Source organism: Hemicordylus capensis, chromosome 1, assembly GCF_027244095.1.
Source record: "Hemicordylus capensis ecotype Gifberg chromosome 1, rHemCap1.1.pri, whole genome shotgun sequence".
Taxonomy (NCBI): domain Eukaryota; kingdom Metazoa; phylum Chordata; class Lepidosauria; order Squamata; family Cordylidae; genus Hemicordylus; species Hemicordylus capensis.
This window is the reverse complement of record NC_069657.1, coordinates 119,147,936-119,167,170: the sequence shown is the minus strand read 5'-3', so window position 1 is coordinate 119,167,170 and position 19,235 is coordinate 119,147,936. Positions and strand designations below refer to the sequence as shown.

The following is a 19,235-nucleotide window of genomic DNA, read 5'->3' as shown; positions in this document are numbered from 1 at the left end:
CTAAGGCCAAGTTGAAGACAGACCATTCTGGAGAGAATCTACCTATGTGGTCGCTAAGAGTTGACACCAACTTGACGGCACTTAATCAAATCAATATATTTGTAAGGCTCTTGAGGCTTTTCCTACAATCAACTACCATGGCTACTCTTCTAAAACAGAAATAAATCAAACTTACTTACAAGTAAGAAGGATTTGGGCATACATAGCAACTAGATCAGTTTTATTTAAAAAAAAAATAATGATCAGATTTTCTCATCCATGTGCACAGGGGGAGCTTTTTCTGTCTCAGCCACTTCTTTCAGCCTGCTCTTTTCCACAATGAGAATTCAGAGTAGTTGGGGATGGCCAGCTTCCATGGGTGGAATAATTAGAATCCTGGAAAGGGATGATTTTTCCTTTTTTGAGGAAAGTGCATTTGACCCAACTTGATAGCCATTTCCAGATTGCATTCTTATGATTTCCCCCCCTACAAAATAGTACACATCAAAGTACACTTGCCGCCAAATCTATTACACCAAAAATAAAGAAACAGTAGTAATGGTTAAGTCTACTGTTCCCATCCACGAAGTAACAGTTGATCTCGGGGCTTTCCTCCTACATTTTCATCATCTTGATATTCGCCAAGGGCATCCTACTTAAAGCCAGTTTAGGAAAAATTTTATGAAAACTACTGACTTTGTGTTCATAGCAAATGATTGAGAAAAAGTTTCTACAGTTGACTTAAGGGGAAAGTTCAATCAAGACTTGACCAACTGCTGCAAACCTGCCAGAGATGGAAGTTTGGGGCAGTGTACATAAATAAAGTGGTGTATAAAATAAACAAACATACACACAACACACCATACTTAACTGCTTCTTATTAAACAGAGCCCAGAATGAACAACATTAGGAACGGTTTAGTTATCAATTGTTGCTGAAATTAGTACCACATGCTGCCCTCTTGTGGACAAACAAGAGTAATAATAGAGAATTTCCTCAAGTCAAGAACCAACCTACCCCTAATCACAAGGCCAGTTTTGTGATTGACAAAAAGGAACAAGATCAGGGGTGTAGCTGTAATTGAGCAGATGGGTTCAAAGAACCCAGGCCCCCCAGCTCCTGAGGGCCCCTCAGCTCCATCCCTCCCTATTATCTTCATTATCTCCCTTACTCTGAGGGGCCACGGGGGAGAGGGATGAACACGGGCCCCCTCTCCCCTAGCTATACCCTGAATAAGATGGAGAGAGGGTAGTAATCAATTGACTTAGGAGCTGTTCTACAGAGTCTACAGAAAATGAAGTGTAGACTGTGGCAGAGGAATTCCAACTTGCACCCATTTAGACTCTATGTTGGAAGTCAAAACCTTTTCCTGCATGACATCAGGGTCAAAAGTTTAGCACAGCCCTGTCTCCTGGTTTGCTTCTTTACTGTATGCAAAGGATTTTTCACCTGTGAGAAAATATTATTCTTCATCCACAGTCTGAAGTGGAACAGCTCACAAGTCTACAGCAACATTCTGTGCAACATCAAATGCTCTACAATTCATTTCGCTTTCCCCCAAGCTCAGCTATCCAAAAGCCACTGCCCCCTCCTACCAGAACCCACCTACCCACCAATTCCATGGACAGCAGACAAATGAACCTACTTGGTGAGGGGTAGAGGAGAGCACAAAAGGGAAGGCAGCCAGTCTCCTTTCATCTCTCCACACAATATTTTGTGGGTTGCCACTATTGTGTCACATTTCCAGGAATCTTTTGGAGGAGGTGCCTCCACTACTTCAGTTGGACAGAGGTTATACCATGTTCAGCCCTACCAATGTCTTCTCTGCAGAGACATGAAGAGTCAGCTACTGCTATATTAAAATTGCAAGCTCTCTTTCAAGTGCAGTTCTTTTTGCTTTCTAATAAACTGAAAGCTGAAAGAATGCAAAAAAATGCTCCACTGGGTAGTTAAAGTCAAAGAATAGCAGTAATGAAGTGGCAAGCTCATGGGATCCCACAGCCAAGTACCTTTGCAGCCCTCGCCCCTTATGGGCAGCTGGGCAACTGCTGTCTTTTTAAAACTTATGCAATGCTCCCCTGCACTGCATCACTGGATGCGATAGCAGGGACATTGCTTTATAGGTAAAGGAAGATGACAGTTGCCAGTGCCCCGACAAAGAGCACTGCAAACCATTGCTGTTAAGGTTTGCCACACCGTGATTTGTGGGAAAGCTTACCTTGGCACTAGCAGCTTGGAGTACTTCTTGGTGATCATGCTGACAGTCATATTTTTTTGCAACGGCCTCAGGGTTGTGGGCACTTAGCTATTGCCGGAGCTGGTCAACCGCAAATGCCAGCCATGCCTACAATTAGAGAGGAGAGCTGGTCTTGTGGTAGCAAGCATGAATTGTCCCCTTAGCTATGCAGGGTCCATCCTGGTTGCATATGAAAAGGAGACTAGAAGTGTGAGCACCATAAGATATTCCCCTTAGGGGATGGGGCCTCTCTGGGAAGAGCAGAAGGTTCCAAGTTCCCTCCCTGGCTTCTCCAAAATAGGGCTGAGAGAGATTCCTGCCTGCAACCTTGGAGAAGCCACTGCCAGTCTGTGAAGACAATACTGAGCTAGATGGACCAATGGTCTGACTCAGTATATGGCTGCTTCCTCTGTTCCTATGTACAATAATGTGTGAACACGTGTCACCAAATAAGTGGTCAGGGGGAAGGACCATATTGTTCTGCCACTGATTACAGTTTGAAATTCCATTTCAGAGACCTTTCAGTGCAAGTGATAAAATTCATGTCCCCTGAACTTTTTCATTTTGAATTAAATAGTGTACAGAATTTGCTACGTGTTTGGACCCAATACTAGCTTACTCAGTTCATGTACCTATCTGACCTGCACAGCAGCTTCAGCTGTGGCAGCAAGTGAAGCCGCAGAATATGCATGGTGAGCAAAGATGTGGCCACTGCAGCCATATCCTGTACCAGTCGGCAGAGCAAACAAGCAGCTCGAATGCTTTAGCTCAAATTCCTGGTGGCTCATCTAGGAGATGGATCCTGCAGCCTTGCTGATAATAGACTGAATGTTGAAGTTATAAAAATGAGTTTAGAGATTAAAGTGTAACAAATTCCTTTCCCTCCAATGAAATACAAAAATGCATCTCCAGGGTTTCAGGAAAATGTAAAGGCAATATTGAAACAGTATGTGGCAATGTGTAGGCACCAGTTCAAACACGGAAGAGACTAATTTGACATACTTTTATTATGAAACCTTTGTTCACTTACTATACTACAAAATGATTTGTTTGTCAAATGGATATAAATCCTATATCTAACATCTTAAAACTGTGCCATCCCAGTTTATCTTGCTTAGTGGAGGCCCTTAGTGAGAGCTACATCCCTGTATGCATTCATCAATCTAGAAAAATTAATGCCAATTTGAGATCTAAATCCATCTAGACATTATAGACGTGATGTGAATGAATCCCAGTTAAAGCAAGGTTTTCTCCTTCCAGGTATTAAAGTTATTTCAACACATGCACATTCATCATTCACTGAGGTCATTAGGGCCTGGCACTGAATGAATGAATGGACACCATTGAAAAATGTTTGACCTGTGATGGCTGTTATGTGACTGCATAAGACACAAAGCAAGACTACAGTTTAGGAATTTTTTCTTTCTTTGTACTTATAGCCTGACTTGATGCTGTCTGACTGGTACATTCCTAGGACATGTAAATGTCAGATCTCGCCACAAGGAGGCACATTAAAAACAACAACATTCAGAACAAGTTATATTGTGATGAGTTGCAATGATTTTTTTAAGGTGAGTTTTGAGATGTTAATCCACCAACTCTGCACCCCAGATTGAACCCTAGTTTATTTTCTGCACTAGATAATGTAACAATCCATAGAACAGTTGATTATTTGGGCCTTGGTAACCTAATAACAGTATTACATTTAAAGTTCTTAATTAACCCTTACATTATAGTAATGCCAACATTTTCCTGCTTTGGAGCCAAATTGAAAATTTTATTTATGGAAAGGATGTATGATTAAAATGATGTTACATTCAGTTAAGCAGTCTTTTAATGGGAAGACTTTGGAGGAGTTCAAAATTTTCAATTCTGAAACAATAAATATCCTAATAATCCCTGACAGCATAATACAATTTAAATTAGCAGTGGATCAGCTCAATAGTTCGGAAAGAGTTATAATTACAGGGTGGGAGAGATTTGACTGACTTTGAAGAATTAATCACCCAAAACACTGATCATTTATTAGGCAGAATTTATAAGCTATTACTGAAGTATGAAAAGGAGACTGAGCAGATAAAGAATGTATGATAAAACGGATGCAGAACTTTAATAGATCGATCGATCTCTCTGACTGGGAATACCAATGGGAAAACAATGTGAAATTTACTTTGTGTACCAATCTAAGGGGAAATTGGTTTAAGATGTTCTTCAGATGGTATATAACTCCTTTGACTATTAATAAAATAGATGATTCTTTCTCTAAGAAATGTTGGAAATGTTACTCACATTTAGGCTCATTCTACCATATGTGGTGGAGTTGTGGTAAAGCTCAACAGTTTTGGAAACAAATCCATATGAAAATTGAACAAATCTTAGAAGTTAAGATTCCCTTCCTTCCAGAAATTTTCCTTTTAAGTATGATAAAACCTTATATTCCTGCCAAATCAAACGAATTGTGTTTATATATGATTACAGTGGCTAGGATTATATATGCTTCTAAGCGGAGTACTTTGGAGATTCCTTCCTTAAACCATTGGTTTTTGAAAGTGTGGGACTATGCTTCAATTTCGAAAGTCTTGGCTTATGTACATGGTATGTCTACTGAATCATTCATGTCTGTTTGGAAACCCTTTATAAATTATAATATCCGTTATGATCAAACTTTGTTCCCATTTTCTGGATTTGACTTATAGTGTTCTCGATATGTAATTTACAAGAAGTTGATCAGATCAGATTTTATAACTTTAAGAGTCTGAATCTCTTTTGCTTTATCTTGTTCCAGATATTTTTTCTTTCCTGATGTAATTAATTAGAAAAAATAGGTTTTTCATTATGAAAAATGATTGGTTTTATATTGTCTTTATGTGACTTGTTTCTGTCTCCTTTGGTTCACTTCTTAATGAAAATGCTTATTAAAAAAAATTAGCAGTGGTGTCTTTCAGGTTGAATTAGTTCGCAATGGTTTACAATACTAGTTTAGAATCAGAGCATCAAAATGTCCAGTTTGTGGAGATCAGAACAAGTGGTGAATTAGCACACATTAGTAAAGAGCACATTAAATGCCAGAAACATATTGGGGCCTGTTCTGTGACGGAAGGGTCTGTGCTTTATTCACAAATTCTATAAGGAACACAGAAACACAGAAAACTGTCTTATACAGAGTCAGACCATTGCTCCATTTAGCTCAGTATTGCTATTCCAACTGGCAGTGGCTTGTCTAAAATTTGGAACAAATACAGCAAATGTCAATAATAATTGCTGGTTTTTTACTTCAATTCTAGGAATGTTTTTGATAAGAGTAAAACTTCAAAACTGCTGCTTCAGAAAATTTCAAAGCAAATCCTACCAATTGTGTGGTATCTAAATTTTTTTTAAGTCTTTTGAGGAAAAACATGTTACCATGGAACTCCTTCAAATTGATGGCATCAGATGAACAACAACAAAACCACCAATTTTTATGGGAATATGCTGAACTTGGTAACGACAAATTGACATAAGACCAGCATTCTCAACCATGCATCAGATCAATAGTCTAAGACAAAATTCAGTGTTTAGATTTTCACACTGTAATGCATCTAGTTTTACATACATAATTAATAGATCTCTTCACATCTTGCTAAGCTACTAGAATAGGGTAGTTCACACATACTATATGGTATATACATAAACACCCAACCACAGGTTTCTAAGATGATGGTGACAATTGCTTTAAACGGATGCCATTGTGGAAAACTCTGAGGCTACATATTCCCATGAGTACAGATCAGGTGTTGTATCTGGCTGCAAACTCCCCAGTCAATTGGGTTGGGCATGCTATCATGTGTGAGCCAGTCCTAAAGAGGACACCAAACTCATTGACCTCAACAAGCAGAATGTTTCAAATCCATCTTTCGAAAGCTGAAGAACTTGTGTTATAATTTCAACAAATCCTTGCGGTAATAAATGGTTCACTTTAATGCTGCTAGTGAGGAAATGAAACAACTGTGTGTAGTTTTCATCTAAAATTTAATTAGATAAAAACAAACATCCACTTTTACTGTAGCGGACACTAATGCAGTAGCTCATATGAAGACTGAAAGAAAACATATAGAAATAAAATAATTATATTTTTAATTAAAAATGTACAAACTGTATACAATTGACCAGTCAGCTTCCTGAAGACTTCCCTATCATAGAGAATATAACAATCTCCTGCTGTACAGTTAAGCACTTTTAGTTTTCAAAAAATAATGTCCACTATTTGTAAGGCCTCAAAAATCTGGAGACTTTAGAACGCAGCAACCGAATAAAGGATCTTGGAAACATCTCCCTGGATTCTTGTGCTGTGTACCTGAAGTAGTTCTGTGGATGTGCCAAGACATCAAAGAGTGCCTTTATCAGCTTCTTATCCTGAAATAATAAAGCAGATTTTTATTGTACAGTATTTCAATATGCAATTTGAGAAAATGCAGCAAAATCACTTTACTCAGTATAGTTTTAATACTGCAGTTGAGGAAGGGCTATGTACTAGGCCGTGCTGTATGTTAGTACTTCTTTATAATACATAGGGCTACCAACTCAAATTTTAAAGCTCAAGGAAAATTATAAACATATGCCAATTACAAACATATGACATTCCTATCATTACTAATGAGCTTCCAGAGATCAGAAAGGAAGAAATCCTTGGCAATTACTAATGCTCTGCCATAATTCCCAGTTCACAAGCAAGAAACATCAGCATTTACCTGTGACATCACTATGTCCACTGTAGAGTCAACCCTATCATCAGGCAGAGTGAGGCAGCTTTCTTAGGGGACACGTTTGGAGCAACATTAGTGGGTGCCATATGGTCAATTATCATTTTTCACCAAAGGAGGGGCACTACTTGAGTTTTCTGCTTCAGAAATAAAATGTTTCTATTACCATCCTGGAGAACAGGGGGGAATACTACTGGCCAACACATTTCTGGGCCAGAGATACTTGGGCCAGTATTACTCCCATTGTTCCTCAGGATGGTAATATCGTATTTTTGGGTAGAAACACCATGGTGGGTACTTTTTAAAAAGCTGTTTATCGCCACCTGCGGCATTTACGCAGATGCAGCATTTACAGGCGAATTCGGGGGCAAGTTGGAAAAGTGCTTCTGCCGATGCGGCGTTTATGTGAGATTTCTCGGTGGGATTTCTGGAGCTGATTTGTGGGGAGAAATGGCACCCAAATGGCATAAGAGCTACACTGCTAATTTCAAGCTGAGAGCTATGCTAAGAGCAGAACAGATCAGAAATAGAGCTGCAGCCCGTTAATTTGAAGTGGCTAAGTGTTGCATTCATAGGTGGAAATCGGAGGGGGAAAATGACCTGGCAAGTATGCCAAAATCAAAACGTGCAAGGAGAAGTGGTGTTGCAGCCTGGCCCAATTTGGCAATAACCTTGAGCAGTGGATTAAAGAGCAGAGCAAAAAAGGACTGCCAGTCTATACCATGAAAATCCGCCTACAAGCAAAATTAATGGCAGAACAAATGTGAATAACTGACTTTAAAGGTAGCCCGTGCTGGTGCTATAGATTTATGAGGTGAAAGAATTTATTTGTGTGCACTAAAACAACAATGGGACAGCAGCTGCTGAAGGACTGGCGGGGGTGGGGGTGGACACCAGCATTTTAAAAGTTTGTTGCAAATGCTATTGAGAGGGGAAAATTTGTGTGTAGTTCCATTGACGTTTGACTGTCCCCCCAAATAGGACCGTGAATGAGAAAGGAGAAAAAAAGTTTCCATAGTGACAAGGGAAATTAGAAAACATCTTTCACGTGCAGATTAGCCTGCACCGCAAATGGTGACAACCTAAAGCCAATGCTATTTTAAAAATGGAAATCTATCCCAAAAGGCGATTTCCCTTTGGATGTTGTTATTTGTGCTAATGAGAAAGGGTGGATGTTTATGTTTGAATGGCTTAATGAAATTTGATAGAAAAGAAAAGGAGCTTTCCCCCCAACCACATAGTATTTTAATAATGGACTCGATGCATGCACATGTACTGGATTCAGTTTAAAATGAATGCAAAAAGGTATCAGCTACGTAATCATTAGCTGTGATTCCTGGTGGTTTGAAGAAAATCTTGCAGCCCTTAGACTTATCCATGAACAAGGCATTTAAATGTGAAATGTGAAAGCTTTGGGAAAACTGGAGAAGGAAAGGCCTGCATACATTCACAAAGGGCAGGAAAATGCGCAAAACCTACAGCGAGGTCGCAAAATGGGTTTCGGAAGCATGGAAAGTAGTTAAAGCTTCTTCAGTGATTTCTGGTTTCACAAAAGCTGGAATTATACAATCTGAAAATGCTGAAAGTGATGCAACTAACATTTCACAAGAGGATGAAAATGACGAGGGTGCAGACTATCTTGGAAAATTAAATGAGTTCTTGTTAAACCTTTTCATTTCGAAGAGCGATAATTCGGACTTTGAAGGTTTCCTTTTAAATGCAATTTAAAGTTTGCAATTTCTGGAATGTGATGTGCAAAAAAAGCAACCAATGTTTCCTTTGAAGTGCAATTTGAAGTGTATAATGTGATGTGCTTAAAAATAAATAAAAGAAGATTTCCTATGAAGTGTAATGGGAAATTACTTCTGCAATGTGATGAGTGAAAATTAAAAACAAATTATGTTCAGCATTTATTCCTTATTTCCTTTCATTGAATTCATTTCCTTTCATTGTGTTAAGACTGATGAGGATATGGGTTACCAATGCTTTATGTTGTAATGCTTAGCTGTAATGCTTAGTGTTCAACACAATCGGGGGGAAAACCACATGATGTCCCCCTCTAACTGTGGTGTTTCCTCCGATGTGGCGTTTTTGTGGGCTTTCTGCAATTTTAAAGCCTTTTTTCCTTACTGCAGCATTTATGCCAATGTGGCATTTCTACCCAAAATTACGGTACAAGCAATGGTAGGTAGCAGAATGCTGCTTTTGGCTTGAAAGAGAGAGATGCCTGCCCTTCCCAGTTTTTCTTCTTCTCCCTAACAATAATTGTTGGGATCAACTGGGCATGTAGAAGAATATGAGCTATTTATTTTCATAGACAATAATAATTTAAGTATATTCTCTCAGATGTAACAGAGATAGTTTACCTTAAGGATTTCTTGATGATTTTCTGATGCATACAGTCTACCATCGCGAACTATGTCTTCTATTAATTCCTGATAATCCTCTGTTGGGGACACACAATAAAATGTACTTGCTTTGCTGATTTAGCTGGAGAACCACAAATATTCCCTTTAGTTGCATCAGCAACACACATACTCCCTTTGGACTGAACTGAATTAATATGTACATAGATTAATGTGCAATCAAAACTACAACTCAGGTCTCAGATTAGTAGATTTAATGTATTCCAAAAGGCTTTCATGAAGATAGTATATATTCTAAGATAAAGAAACAAAATGTTCCATACTGGACTGTTTACCATTAATCTGTCCCAGGCAGAAATCATAAGCAGCCTCAGAGAACTCTTATAAACTGTCTATCTGGCATACTTCAAACATATTTTTTGCCAAAGAAATTCACTCAGTGTTAAAAATATCCCCCATCAAATGTTTCCCTCTTTTAACATCTTTGTATAATAAGCAAAACCATTGTTTAAAAATGTTTTGTTTTTGTTCCAAATCTATGATCCTGTCACTGATGTGTTTTCATTATGGGAATCAGATTAAGCTCAGCCTGAAGAATTTTGGGGGAAATCTGCCTCTATTAAAGAGATCGGAAAGTTGCCACTGATTGCAGCAAAGCCAAAGATTTAGCCCCTTTAAGTGATGCAGACTTCAGGTATGTGGAGTCCATTATGCCTTAACCAGACCTGTTTGCTAATGACTGTTACCCCAGGGTAGTTTTTGTTAGCCTGGGATAACTGCCAAAGAGAGATATAATGCTGCCAGTTTTCTCAAGATAAATTGCCTCTGCTCGAAATACTTATTAGTCCCAAACTCAACTTCAAAGAAGAAAGTGTAGAACTATTTGTACATTAAGAGAGGCACTTACTTGGGATAGGCAAAACTATGGCAGGCTACTGCTCTAAGTCAAAAGATGCATTTTCCAAGCACTGCAATAGAGCAATTTAGGGGTATTCAAGGTCAAGACTACCTCAAAATATCTCTTAAGCACTATGGATTTCCAAAGTACTTACATGTGCTATTCTGCATAGATATGTATTCTGATACATAAAATACAAAATCTGATAAACTCTGTTTTACATCCTTCCCCTCCCTCCACTTACACCTTCAGTTTACATCATATAAGAGGCACAGCTTAAACCTATGTCATTTTGTGTGACAATGTGTCCTAACCAGATGCACAAAATGTAAAATCTGACATGTTTTTAAGGAATCTTCCACTAATTAGACAATTTTTAAAAATAAAAGACCCTTTATTCAACTTGTAAGGTATGTTATATCTGGTATGCTCCCTCCATGCTCTCTGCCCACAAAGCAAAGTCCGATAAGGTGTCCTATGTGAGCAAGTATCTTGTGTTCCAAACTAGCCTTATCAATTTTGCTTTGCTGCCATTTGGTCATACATACTGGCTTTAAGGAACAGAAAACTCCAGAGGTTAGTCGATTTATTAATAATAATAATAATAATAATAATAATAATAATAAATACACACTTTTCAAGAAAAGTTCTAGCATCAAATAGAGCTTGATCAGATAGAGCATAATACTTGATTAAGTTTTCCAGTACAGTATGTGCATATCCCAATGTTATTTGTACAAGTAGGGACTTTCTGTTGCAAGTGTTACCAGCTCTTATGAAGATTCACCTTCTGTTTGCACAAATACGAAGACCCACCCCCTGTGTGTTCAACATGAGGATGGTAGGAGTCCAAATAAAGAAAAACAAATTCAAGTATTGAAATGCCCATACTTCATCAGTTCTTAACAGCTGCTTACCATCATATGTTACATAAGGGACCTGGAATCCTTTAGCACTATTTCCTTCGTTTGATCTGAACTGGATCCACAGCTTTTTAGACCTGGAAGTGAAAGCTATAGGGCGCTCATAGGTTTGGCAGGTTTCATATGTAGTCACGGAATTGGAGGAAGCTTCCAAACAAAATGTACAACAGGCAGATATCAGACACCTATTAGCTTAGGCTTTTCTTTTTAACAAAATGCTTCCCCTTTCTTCTTCTCTCCCTTAGAGAACTACAGTCACCCAGTATTAGATGGAGGAGAGCTGGTCTTGTGGTAGCAAGCATGACTTACACCTTAGCTAAGCAGGGTCTGCACTGGTTGCATATGAATGGGAGACTACATGTATGAGCACTGTAGGAGCACCCGTTAAGGGGTGGAGCCGCTCTGGGAAGAGCATAAAGGTTCCAAGTTCCTTCCCTGGGACCTCCAAGATAGCGCTGAGAGAGATTCCTGCCTGCAACCTTGAAGATGCTTCTGCCAGTCTGTGTAGACAATACTGAGCTAGAAGGACCAATGGTCTGACTCAGTATATGGCAGCTTCCTATGTTCCTATGTTTCTTGGTGATCTCTTTCACCTTTATGATCCCTTTCTGCTTCCCTGGTGTACCTCAATTGCTGCATATCTATCCAGCCTGGGGTGGAACCATGTCAGTGATTTCTAGGAAATAACAGGTTGCTCACCTGTAAATAAAGTTCATCTAGTGGTCATCTGTTTGTTCACACTGATGGGTTTTACGCATGCGTTGAAGTCCATTTGGGATCCTTCTAAAGCTCTCCTCAATTCTAGCATTTTGGTGGGAGCCCCTCCCCCTCTGGTGTCATCACATAATCCTTCCCTTAGTTCAAGCGTCCGCAGATCTGAAAGAGACTGTAGTGGGGAGGATGGGAAGGTTGTGTGAATGAACAGATGACCACTAGGTGAACTTCATGTACAGGTAAGCGACCTGATGTTCATCGTCGTGGTCTCTGTTCACACTGATGGGTGCATCGCCAGCTCACCTACCAGATGGTGGTGAGATCACAGTCACAGGAAGATAGAATGCAACACGGCCCTTCCAAACTCAGCACCCTGTCTGGAGTGAAGGTCCAATGCATGATGTGTGACAGACGAGTGTGGTGTAGCCCAGGTGGCTGCTTTACAGATGACATCAATCGGTACATTGTGGTTGCAGAGGCGTAACTATAGGGGGGGCAGGGGGGCACGTGCCCCGGGCGCCATCTTTTCTGGTCACATGGGGGGCGCCGTCATGACCAATTTTTTTTTAATTTTTTAAATTTTTTTGTTAATACAAATGTTTCCTGCTCAGTGCAGCAGTGCTGCAGCAGTCAAGGGAGCACGTCGGTGCCCCCTTCCCCATGAGCGGTCCCTTCCGCGCCACCTGCGCCCCCCCCCCCACATTGCTTTGCTGGCACCTGGCGGCCAGTCAGTGGCCTGGCTTGGCAGCGGCGGCGGGCGCTTGTGAGGAAAAACCTAAGTATAATGTAGTATGTTGGGGGGGCAGTGGGGGGGCGCCATTTCAGTGCTTGCCCCGGGCGCCGTTTTCCCTAGTTACGCCTCTGTGTGGTTGAAAGCAGTAGACACGGAAATGGCCCTTATGGAATGGGCCCTGATAGACCTTGGGGGTTCTTTCCCCACGAGTTCTTATGCCAGGGTGATGGCACTCACAGTCCATCTAGTATAGATTTTGCAGCAGTTTGGGATCCCTGTGATCTAGAGGCATAGGACACAAAGAGGGCCTGAGTTTTCCTTATTGATCTCGTGAGGTCCTTATAGAAGACCAAGCAGTGGCGTACACAGAGACAATGAAGAGTCTTCTCTGCATTCAAAGTTGGGTTTGGGAAGAAGACCGGAAGGGACAGAGTTTGCGATCTGTGGAAGGTGCTTACCACCTTTGGGGAAAAACTGACATCTGGAGCCAACTGAACCTTATCCCTGTGGAAAACGAGATATGGAGAGTCCACTCTAAGTGCCCTAAGTTCACTTGTTCAATGTGCCAAAGTGATGGCCACCAAGAATGCCATTTTCCAGGTAAATAAACACAAGTCGCACATAGTGAGTGGCTCAAAGCGTTTACGTACAAATTGGGTAAGCACCAGGGGAGGTTGACAAGGCCTTTAAGAAATCTTTTGACCACAGGATTCATGAAGGGGGATCCTATCCCACACAGTGAGACGTGTGCTGAAATCACCGCCAGGTGAACACGTAGAGAAGACACAGAGAGTCAATTCCTTTTTAAGTGCTGCAAGTAGTCCAACAATGTGGCAATGGATGTCATATAGGGATCCACACCCCTAGAGCTGGCAAATGTAGCAAAATGTCATCACTTTAGAAGATCATAAGTTCTTCTCATGGAGGATTTCTAAATGGCCTCCAGAACTGTCTGTACATGTGGCTCTACATTGTACAAAGGAATCAGCTGACAGGCGTAGCTGTAACAGGTCCAGGTGACACACAGAGCCGTTTTTGAGAGTCAACAGATGCAGTCTTGCTCTAGGCATCCAGCTGTGGGTTGAAATGGTCCAGAAACCAGCACTGCAAGATTTGCATTTGAAGTCTGGCATGCAGTAGGACCGAAGTGGTAGATGCCATGAAGCCCAACATCTTCTAAACTGTATGGGCCGTCTGTACTGGCTGGAGTAACATCAGCCTGGCAAATCATATCAGAGCGCATATCCATTGTTCTGGAGGAATGTGCGTGTTGCGACAGAGTCCAGGATTACACCAATGAAGGGGATAACTCTGGTTGGTGACAGAGAGGTTTTTTCAAAGTTCACCTGCAATCCCAGGTCTTGTAGATGGTATTTGCTACCTGTTGTTCGAGGATGCATGGTCAGAGGCGTATCTAGGGAAAATAGCGCCTAGGGCAAACACTGAAATTGCGCCCCCTGTCCAAGCATCTGACACCCATCTTTGAGATAGCTTTACCATAATATCAGCTGAAAAATACAAGTCAAGCTCCTTAATCTTTTAATATTTCAAAAACTATTTAGCAGTGGACTTAGCCAGACCAAAAAATGCTGGAAAACTACAAATTTCAGTATGTGGGGACTCATGAAATACCCAAATACTATCTGGAGATGTACTTGGAAAACTAAACAGAAGTGCCTGTCTAATTCTCTACTATGCATTGTAGCATCACCATTACATACGTTTTAAAAATCAATGGAGAATTTGACTTTTCCCAGATACTCTGTAAATAATTAAAGGATATGCAGAGTAAACTGTGTCACTGCTTGGAATATATTCTAGTCTTTCAGAAAGACAGTTAAAGTGAGAGAAAGAGAGCAAGAAACTCCCAGTGGGCCTTAATATTAAGGGTTTCACACTGATTCAAAGACAAATTCACCATTAATAGCCATATTAGCAAGACATCACATTTAACTCACTTATCACAAGAAGCAAAATAAGAGCAAATGAATACAATCCTAGCTCTTAAGCGTCAGCTCAGTATTCACAAGCCCTGATTCTCTGTACATAGTGCCAATCTGAATATGTGTACAGTGTCTTATATTATATTTTTATTATTATTATTTTTACCCGTAGCCCCTTTGGGGGGCTTCCTAAAGGCTGGTTTGTTTTTTTTTGTTTTTTTGCAAAGATTCCCCCTCACCCCGCTGGCCTCTAGGGCCTCGCAGGGACCATTTGAGCATGTGCAGTGGCCGTTTTTTAAAATAATCTTTTTTTTAAAAAAAAAGGCCACTGAAAACAAAATGGCCACCGCGCATGCTCAAATGGCCTCTGCAAGGCCTGGCAAGACCTAGAGCCTCACAGAGGCCATATGAGCATGCACGGTGGCCATTTTGTTTTTGGCAGCAATTTTTTTTAAAAAAAAAATAATTTTACAAAATGGCGCCCCCTTCAAGTGGTGCCCGGGGCACGTGCCCTGCCTGCCCTACCCCTAGATACGCCCCTGGGCATGGTGATGACACTGCCAGTAACTGGTCATCCAAGCACGGGAAAACATTGATGTTCTGATGGTGGAGGTGGGCAATCACCACCGCCATATACTTTGTGAAGATCCTTGGGGCCATCGAGAGGCCAAAGGGTAGAGCCTTGAACTGAAACTTGTGGGGGCCTACTTGGAAACATAGGAAGCTGTGGTGTTATGGGCAGATAGATGTGTGGTAATAGGCATCCTTTAAATCAATCACCATAAACCACATTCCTGGAGACAAGAGAAGCACTATTTCTGGAATGGTTACCATATGGAATCTGGTGTACTTCACAAAGCGAATGAGGTCTTGGAGATCTAGAATGGGACGCAAACCCCCGTCGGGCTTCAGAACTATGAAGAAAGCGAAGTAGAAGCCCCTTCCCTATAGATCTGTCACCGGTTCTATGGCATCTTTCTATTAGTGCCTCCACTACTTGCAGGAGCTATTGGGTTGCTGGGGTATGCCTCACCAGATAAGGTTTCAGCCTTTGAATGAATTCTATTGCATATCTGATCCTGACTATAGTCAGTTGTCCATGGCTGTTTGCCAGAGAGCTCCACATTTCCAAATAGGACCGGAGGTGGGTCATGGGTACAGAGAGAACAGAGTCACTGTCGCTAATTGAAGGTTGACTGCTTGGCTTCTGGGTGGAGTAGGAACTGGGCTTTTGAAAGGAACTCTGGCGGCCCAGTCAAAAGGTAGGCTCATAAGCATGTGTACGAGGCGAGGTGTTTGGCCGTGACGGTTGCGGGCAGCTCCACCTGTTTGTTTTATAAGGTTTAGGCTGAGATTAGGAGAATCTCATAGAACGAGCTATAGTACGCAGTTTGTGTACGCATTTCATAGTATTTTTGGTCTTAGTTCCAAAAGGAGCTTCTCCATCAAATGGGAGGTCCTCAATACGAGTGTGTGCCTCAAAGATTGAACCTGAGGAATGGAGCCAGGCATGGCATCGTAGTCCAATAGATGAAGCCATGACTCGGACAGTGCAATCTCTGCTTGGTGACAAGAGAAATGCAGTTGCTGTTTGACAAACTGTAGAACTTCCTTTTTTTATCACGTTGGCCAGGTTCTTTTGATCCGGAGGCAACTATTCTAGAAACAGAGAGTAGTTGTATCTGCTCATGCAGATAGTTAGCCAACTTCAGTTGTAGCATAGAAGTTGAGTATTGGCATCTACCAATAGAGTCCAATTTCCTGCCCTCGCCGTCAATTGGAGCTGTAAAGGCTCTATGTTTAGACTTTGCCTGTGCCATTTCCACCACAACTGAATTTGAAACAACGACAACAAATATTTATATATCACTTTTCAACAAAAGTTTCCAAAGTGGTTTACATAGAGAAATAACAAATAAACAAATAAATAAGGTGGATCCCTGTCTCCGAAGGGCTTACAATCTAAAAAGAAGCATATGATAGACACCAGCAACAGTCAGTGGTGGTACTGTGCTGGGGGTGGAACAGGGTGTTTTTGGAGGAAGGTAAAGGGTCCAACTGGACCCTGTATAAGGCTTCAGTCCTCTAAGACGTAGCTTGGGTGGAAGAGGGTTTCTGCCAAGTGACTATATGTCATATCTAGTATTGGCTTGAACACTGGCAAAGTGATGGGTACATGTGTAGAAGAGTCAATAATGCCAAATATCGAGTCCTCTGGGGATTTATGGGGCTGAGCCTTCTGTAGTCCCAAAGAGGCTGCCATGCACTGTACCTGCTCTGAGCGAGACTTGAAGTCTTCAGATGGGGAGTCAGATACATAGCCTCCCCTAAAGTATCCACAGGGGATGTAGGGGCTGAAAAATCAAAGTATCTTGAATCTTCATCTTGAGAGTTCCTCTGGTAGTCTGCCACTGGAGACTCATCTTGGGCATGAGGGTGGGCAGGTTGAGGCTGAAGCTCAGGCTCTGGGTTAGAGACCTACTGTTGCACATCCATCTTTGGAGTTGGGACATTAGGAGCAGGCGGCTGAGGTCAGTCCGGAGGAAGTCTCCTACCATCAGGTGATTTGGATCTCAAGTAACGCGATCGGGTCCAAGACTGTGGTACCGATCACGATTATCTGTAGGGGGATCTGGAGTGCACTGGCAGTCAGCCCAGTTGTCGGTACCGTGATCTCAACGTTTATCCCACGTCCAGTAATATGGAGAGTGGTACATATGTGGTACATTCAGTAATATGGAGAGTGGTACGTCCAATAATATGGTCACGGTGGTACTCTTTGTAGTCCCCCCAAAAGGCACAGGTGTAATCATGTGAGAGGGGGCACCCATAATCTGTGTCCTCATCCCAACCACGAGGGGAGTCATAGTGAGGTGAGCCATCGTAGTAATCCTCATAAAGATCCTCCGGAAAATAGCAGTCATCCCACTCATAGTTCTCCAGTGGGGCAGGCGCAAAGGGCTCTAGGACAGCAGGTCAGGCCCCTGTAACTGCCGCCTTTTTCTTCTTCTTCCTTAGTGTTGGATCCGAAGGGAGTTTGCTCTTTAAAGACGTGGGTATTGAGGGGGCTCTCAGTTCCGAGGCAGCAGCAGTAGCCACAGAGGTTGAAGATGCTGGATGTGGATTTTCTGGAACCCCTTCTGGTGGGCCAGTCAAAGCCCAAAGAAATGGGATGTGGGGACCGAAGCAGAAAGCAAAAGATGCAAAACTGTAAAGGTAGAAAAAACTATACCAGCAGTAAAGGTAAAGAGAAAGCTAGAATAAATTCCAAAATAAAATATGCACCAGAGAGGAATTATTTTAGAGTAACCAGAGCCAATTGAAGGAACCTTGAGCCGGAGCTGTGTACACAACAGAAGACAATGAAGAACTGAGAGAAGGACGATGTGACAACACCAGAGAGGGAGTGGCTCTTGCCAAAACCCCAGAATTGGAGAGAGCTTGAGAAGGATCCCGAACGGACTTTAACGCATGTGTGAAGCCCATCGGTGTGAACAGCAGAGACTACAACGATGAATTGACAAGTTCTGCCCCAAAGGACAGCCCCAGTGTGCTGTAACAGAAAAAGCCATCACTTTGGGCATGCCTCAGGGAAGAATGCTGGACCATGTACTAGCACTGGAACCATGAACAGCTACCCAATTTTGTTTAGATCTTATCACTCACTGGCCCTTAGTTTTGCTGATGTTCTGACCACAAAAAGAGGGTCACAAAACACAGTTTGCATTTCATACACATTACTGCCCCAAAGATGATCTTTTGAATTGTTATGTGAAGACCCATATTGTGCTCTTGGCTTTATTAAGACACCATTCTGACCCACTGAGTAAAAAACAATGCAAGGCTTCAAATATCTTTTGCACAAAACATCTTTGGGAATGTAAGAGCCCATCCCCATCCACAGATGTCTCAACTACCTGTGCAGTAAGGAAAAGTACTATAATCAGCTAATCAAAAGAAAAACCAGCTCACTACAACAAGGAAAACAAAGCACCCATCACAAAACTGAAAGGAATCTGTGACCAGAGAGTTCATGACTGCATGTGGACACAAACTCCCCTCTTTGCTCAGTTAAGCAGTCTGTCCTCAGACCAGTCAGGTGCAGAACCCAAGTGGGCTTCCTATGTCCTCAATTTGATAGATCATCTGTATTTTCCCATTACTTGGTGAGCTTCTAACTCCACTGAAATCACTGAAAAACACATTTCAAGGTGTTACTCCAAAGCCCCAGTTTGACTCCATAAACATATGTTTTTTAGTTTTTAGACATCTATTACCTGGGAACTCAGCCAAACCATCAACACAAGAAAACAAACCGTTGAATCAACAAAAACAGGCACGCATATAGGGAACCAGGACCTAAGCAGTAATGACATCTGGTCATTTCCAAGTCATTTGATTCAGCTGGATTAAGAGCTTCTATACTATTCTCAGTTTACTAACAGATAAATCTCTTACTTCCCACAATCTACTTAGGAAGGCTGCCTGTATGCTTAATTAGAAATGTAGTAATGGCCAAATATATATATAAATAAATAGACAAATAAACAAATAAATGCAATGTTGTGCCTTTCTGAGTCTCCCAAGTGCAACAAAGGGCTAATTCACATATTAGCTTTGAATGAACATATGGAATCAGTGTCCTGCTGCTACTGTTGTCTTACCACTAGCTCAGAAACCAAGAGGGGTTGCTGCAGATTTGTC

General features: G+C 41.5%; 1 protein-coding gene across 9 annotated transcripts in view; it reads right to left on the bottom strand.

The window, feature by feature from the left end:
- Window positions 1-5,296: 5,296 nt before the first annotated feature.
- SCUBE2 (signal peptide, CUB domain and EGF like domain containing 2) overlaps window positions 5,297-19,235 on the bottom strand; it is a 96,954-nt gene continuing 83,015 nt past the window's right edge. For 8 of the 9 annotated variants that reach the window (XM_053286627.1, XM_053286625.1, XM_053286633.1 and 5 more), the window contains 3 exons: window positions 11,136-11,288; window positions 9,321-9,400; window positions 5,297-6,607 (listed from right to left, as the gene is read on the bottom strand). In XM_053286627.1, coding sequence (XP_053142602.1) covers window positions 6,455-6,607; window positions 9,321-9,400; window positions 11,136-11,288 — 386 coding nt within the window. In that variant the 3' untranslated portion in view covers window positions 5,297-6,454. The remainder of the gene's footprint in view (window positions 6,608-9,320; window positions 9,401-11,135; window positions 11,289-19,235) is intronic. The other variant, XR_008314016.1, reaches the window with a different exon arrangement.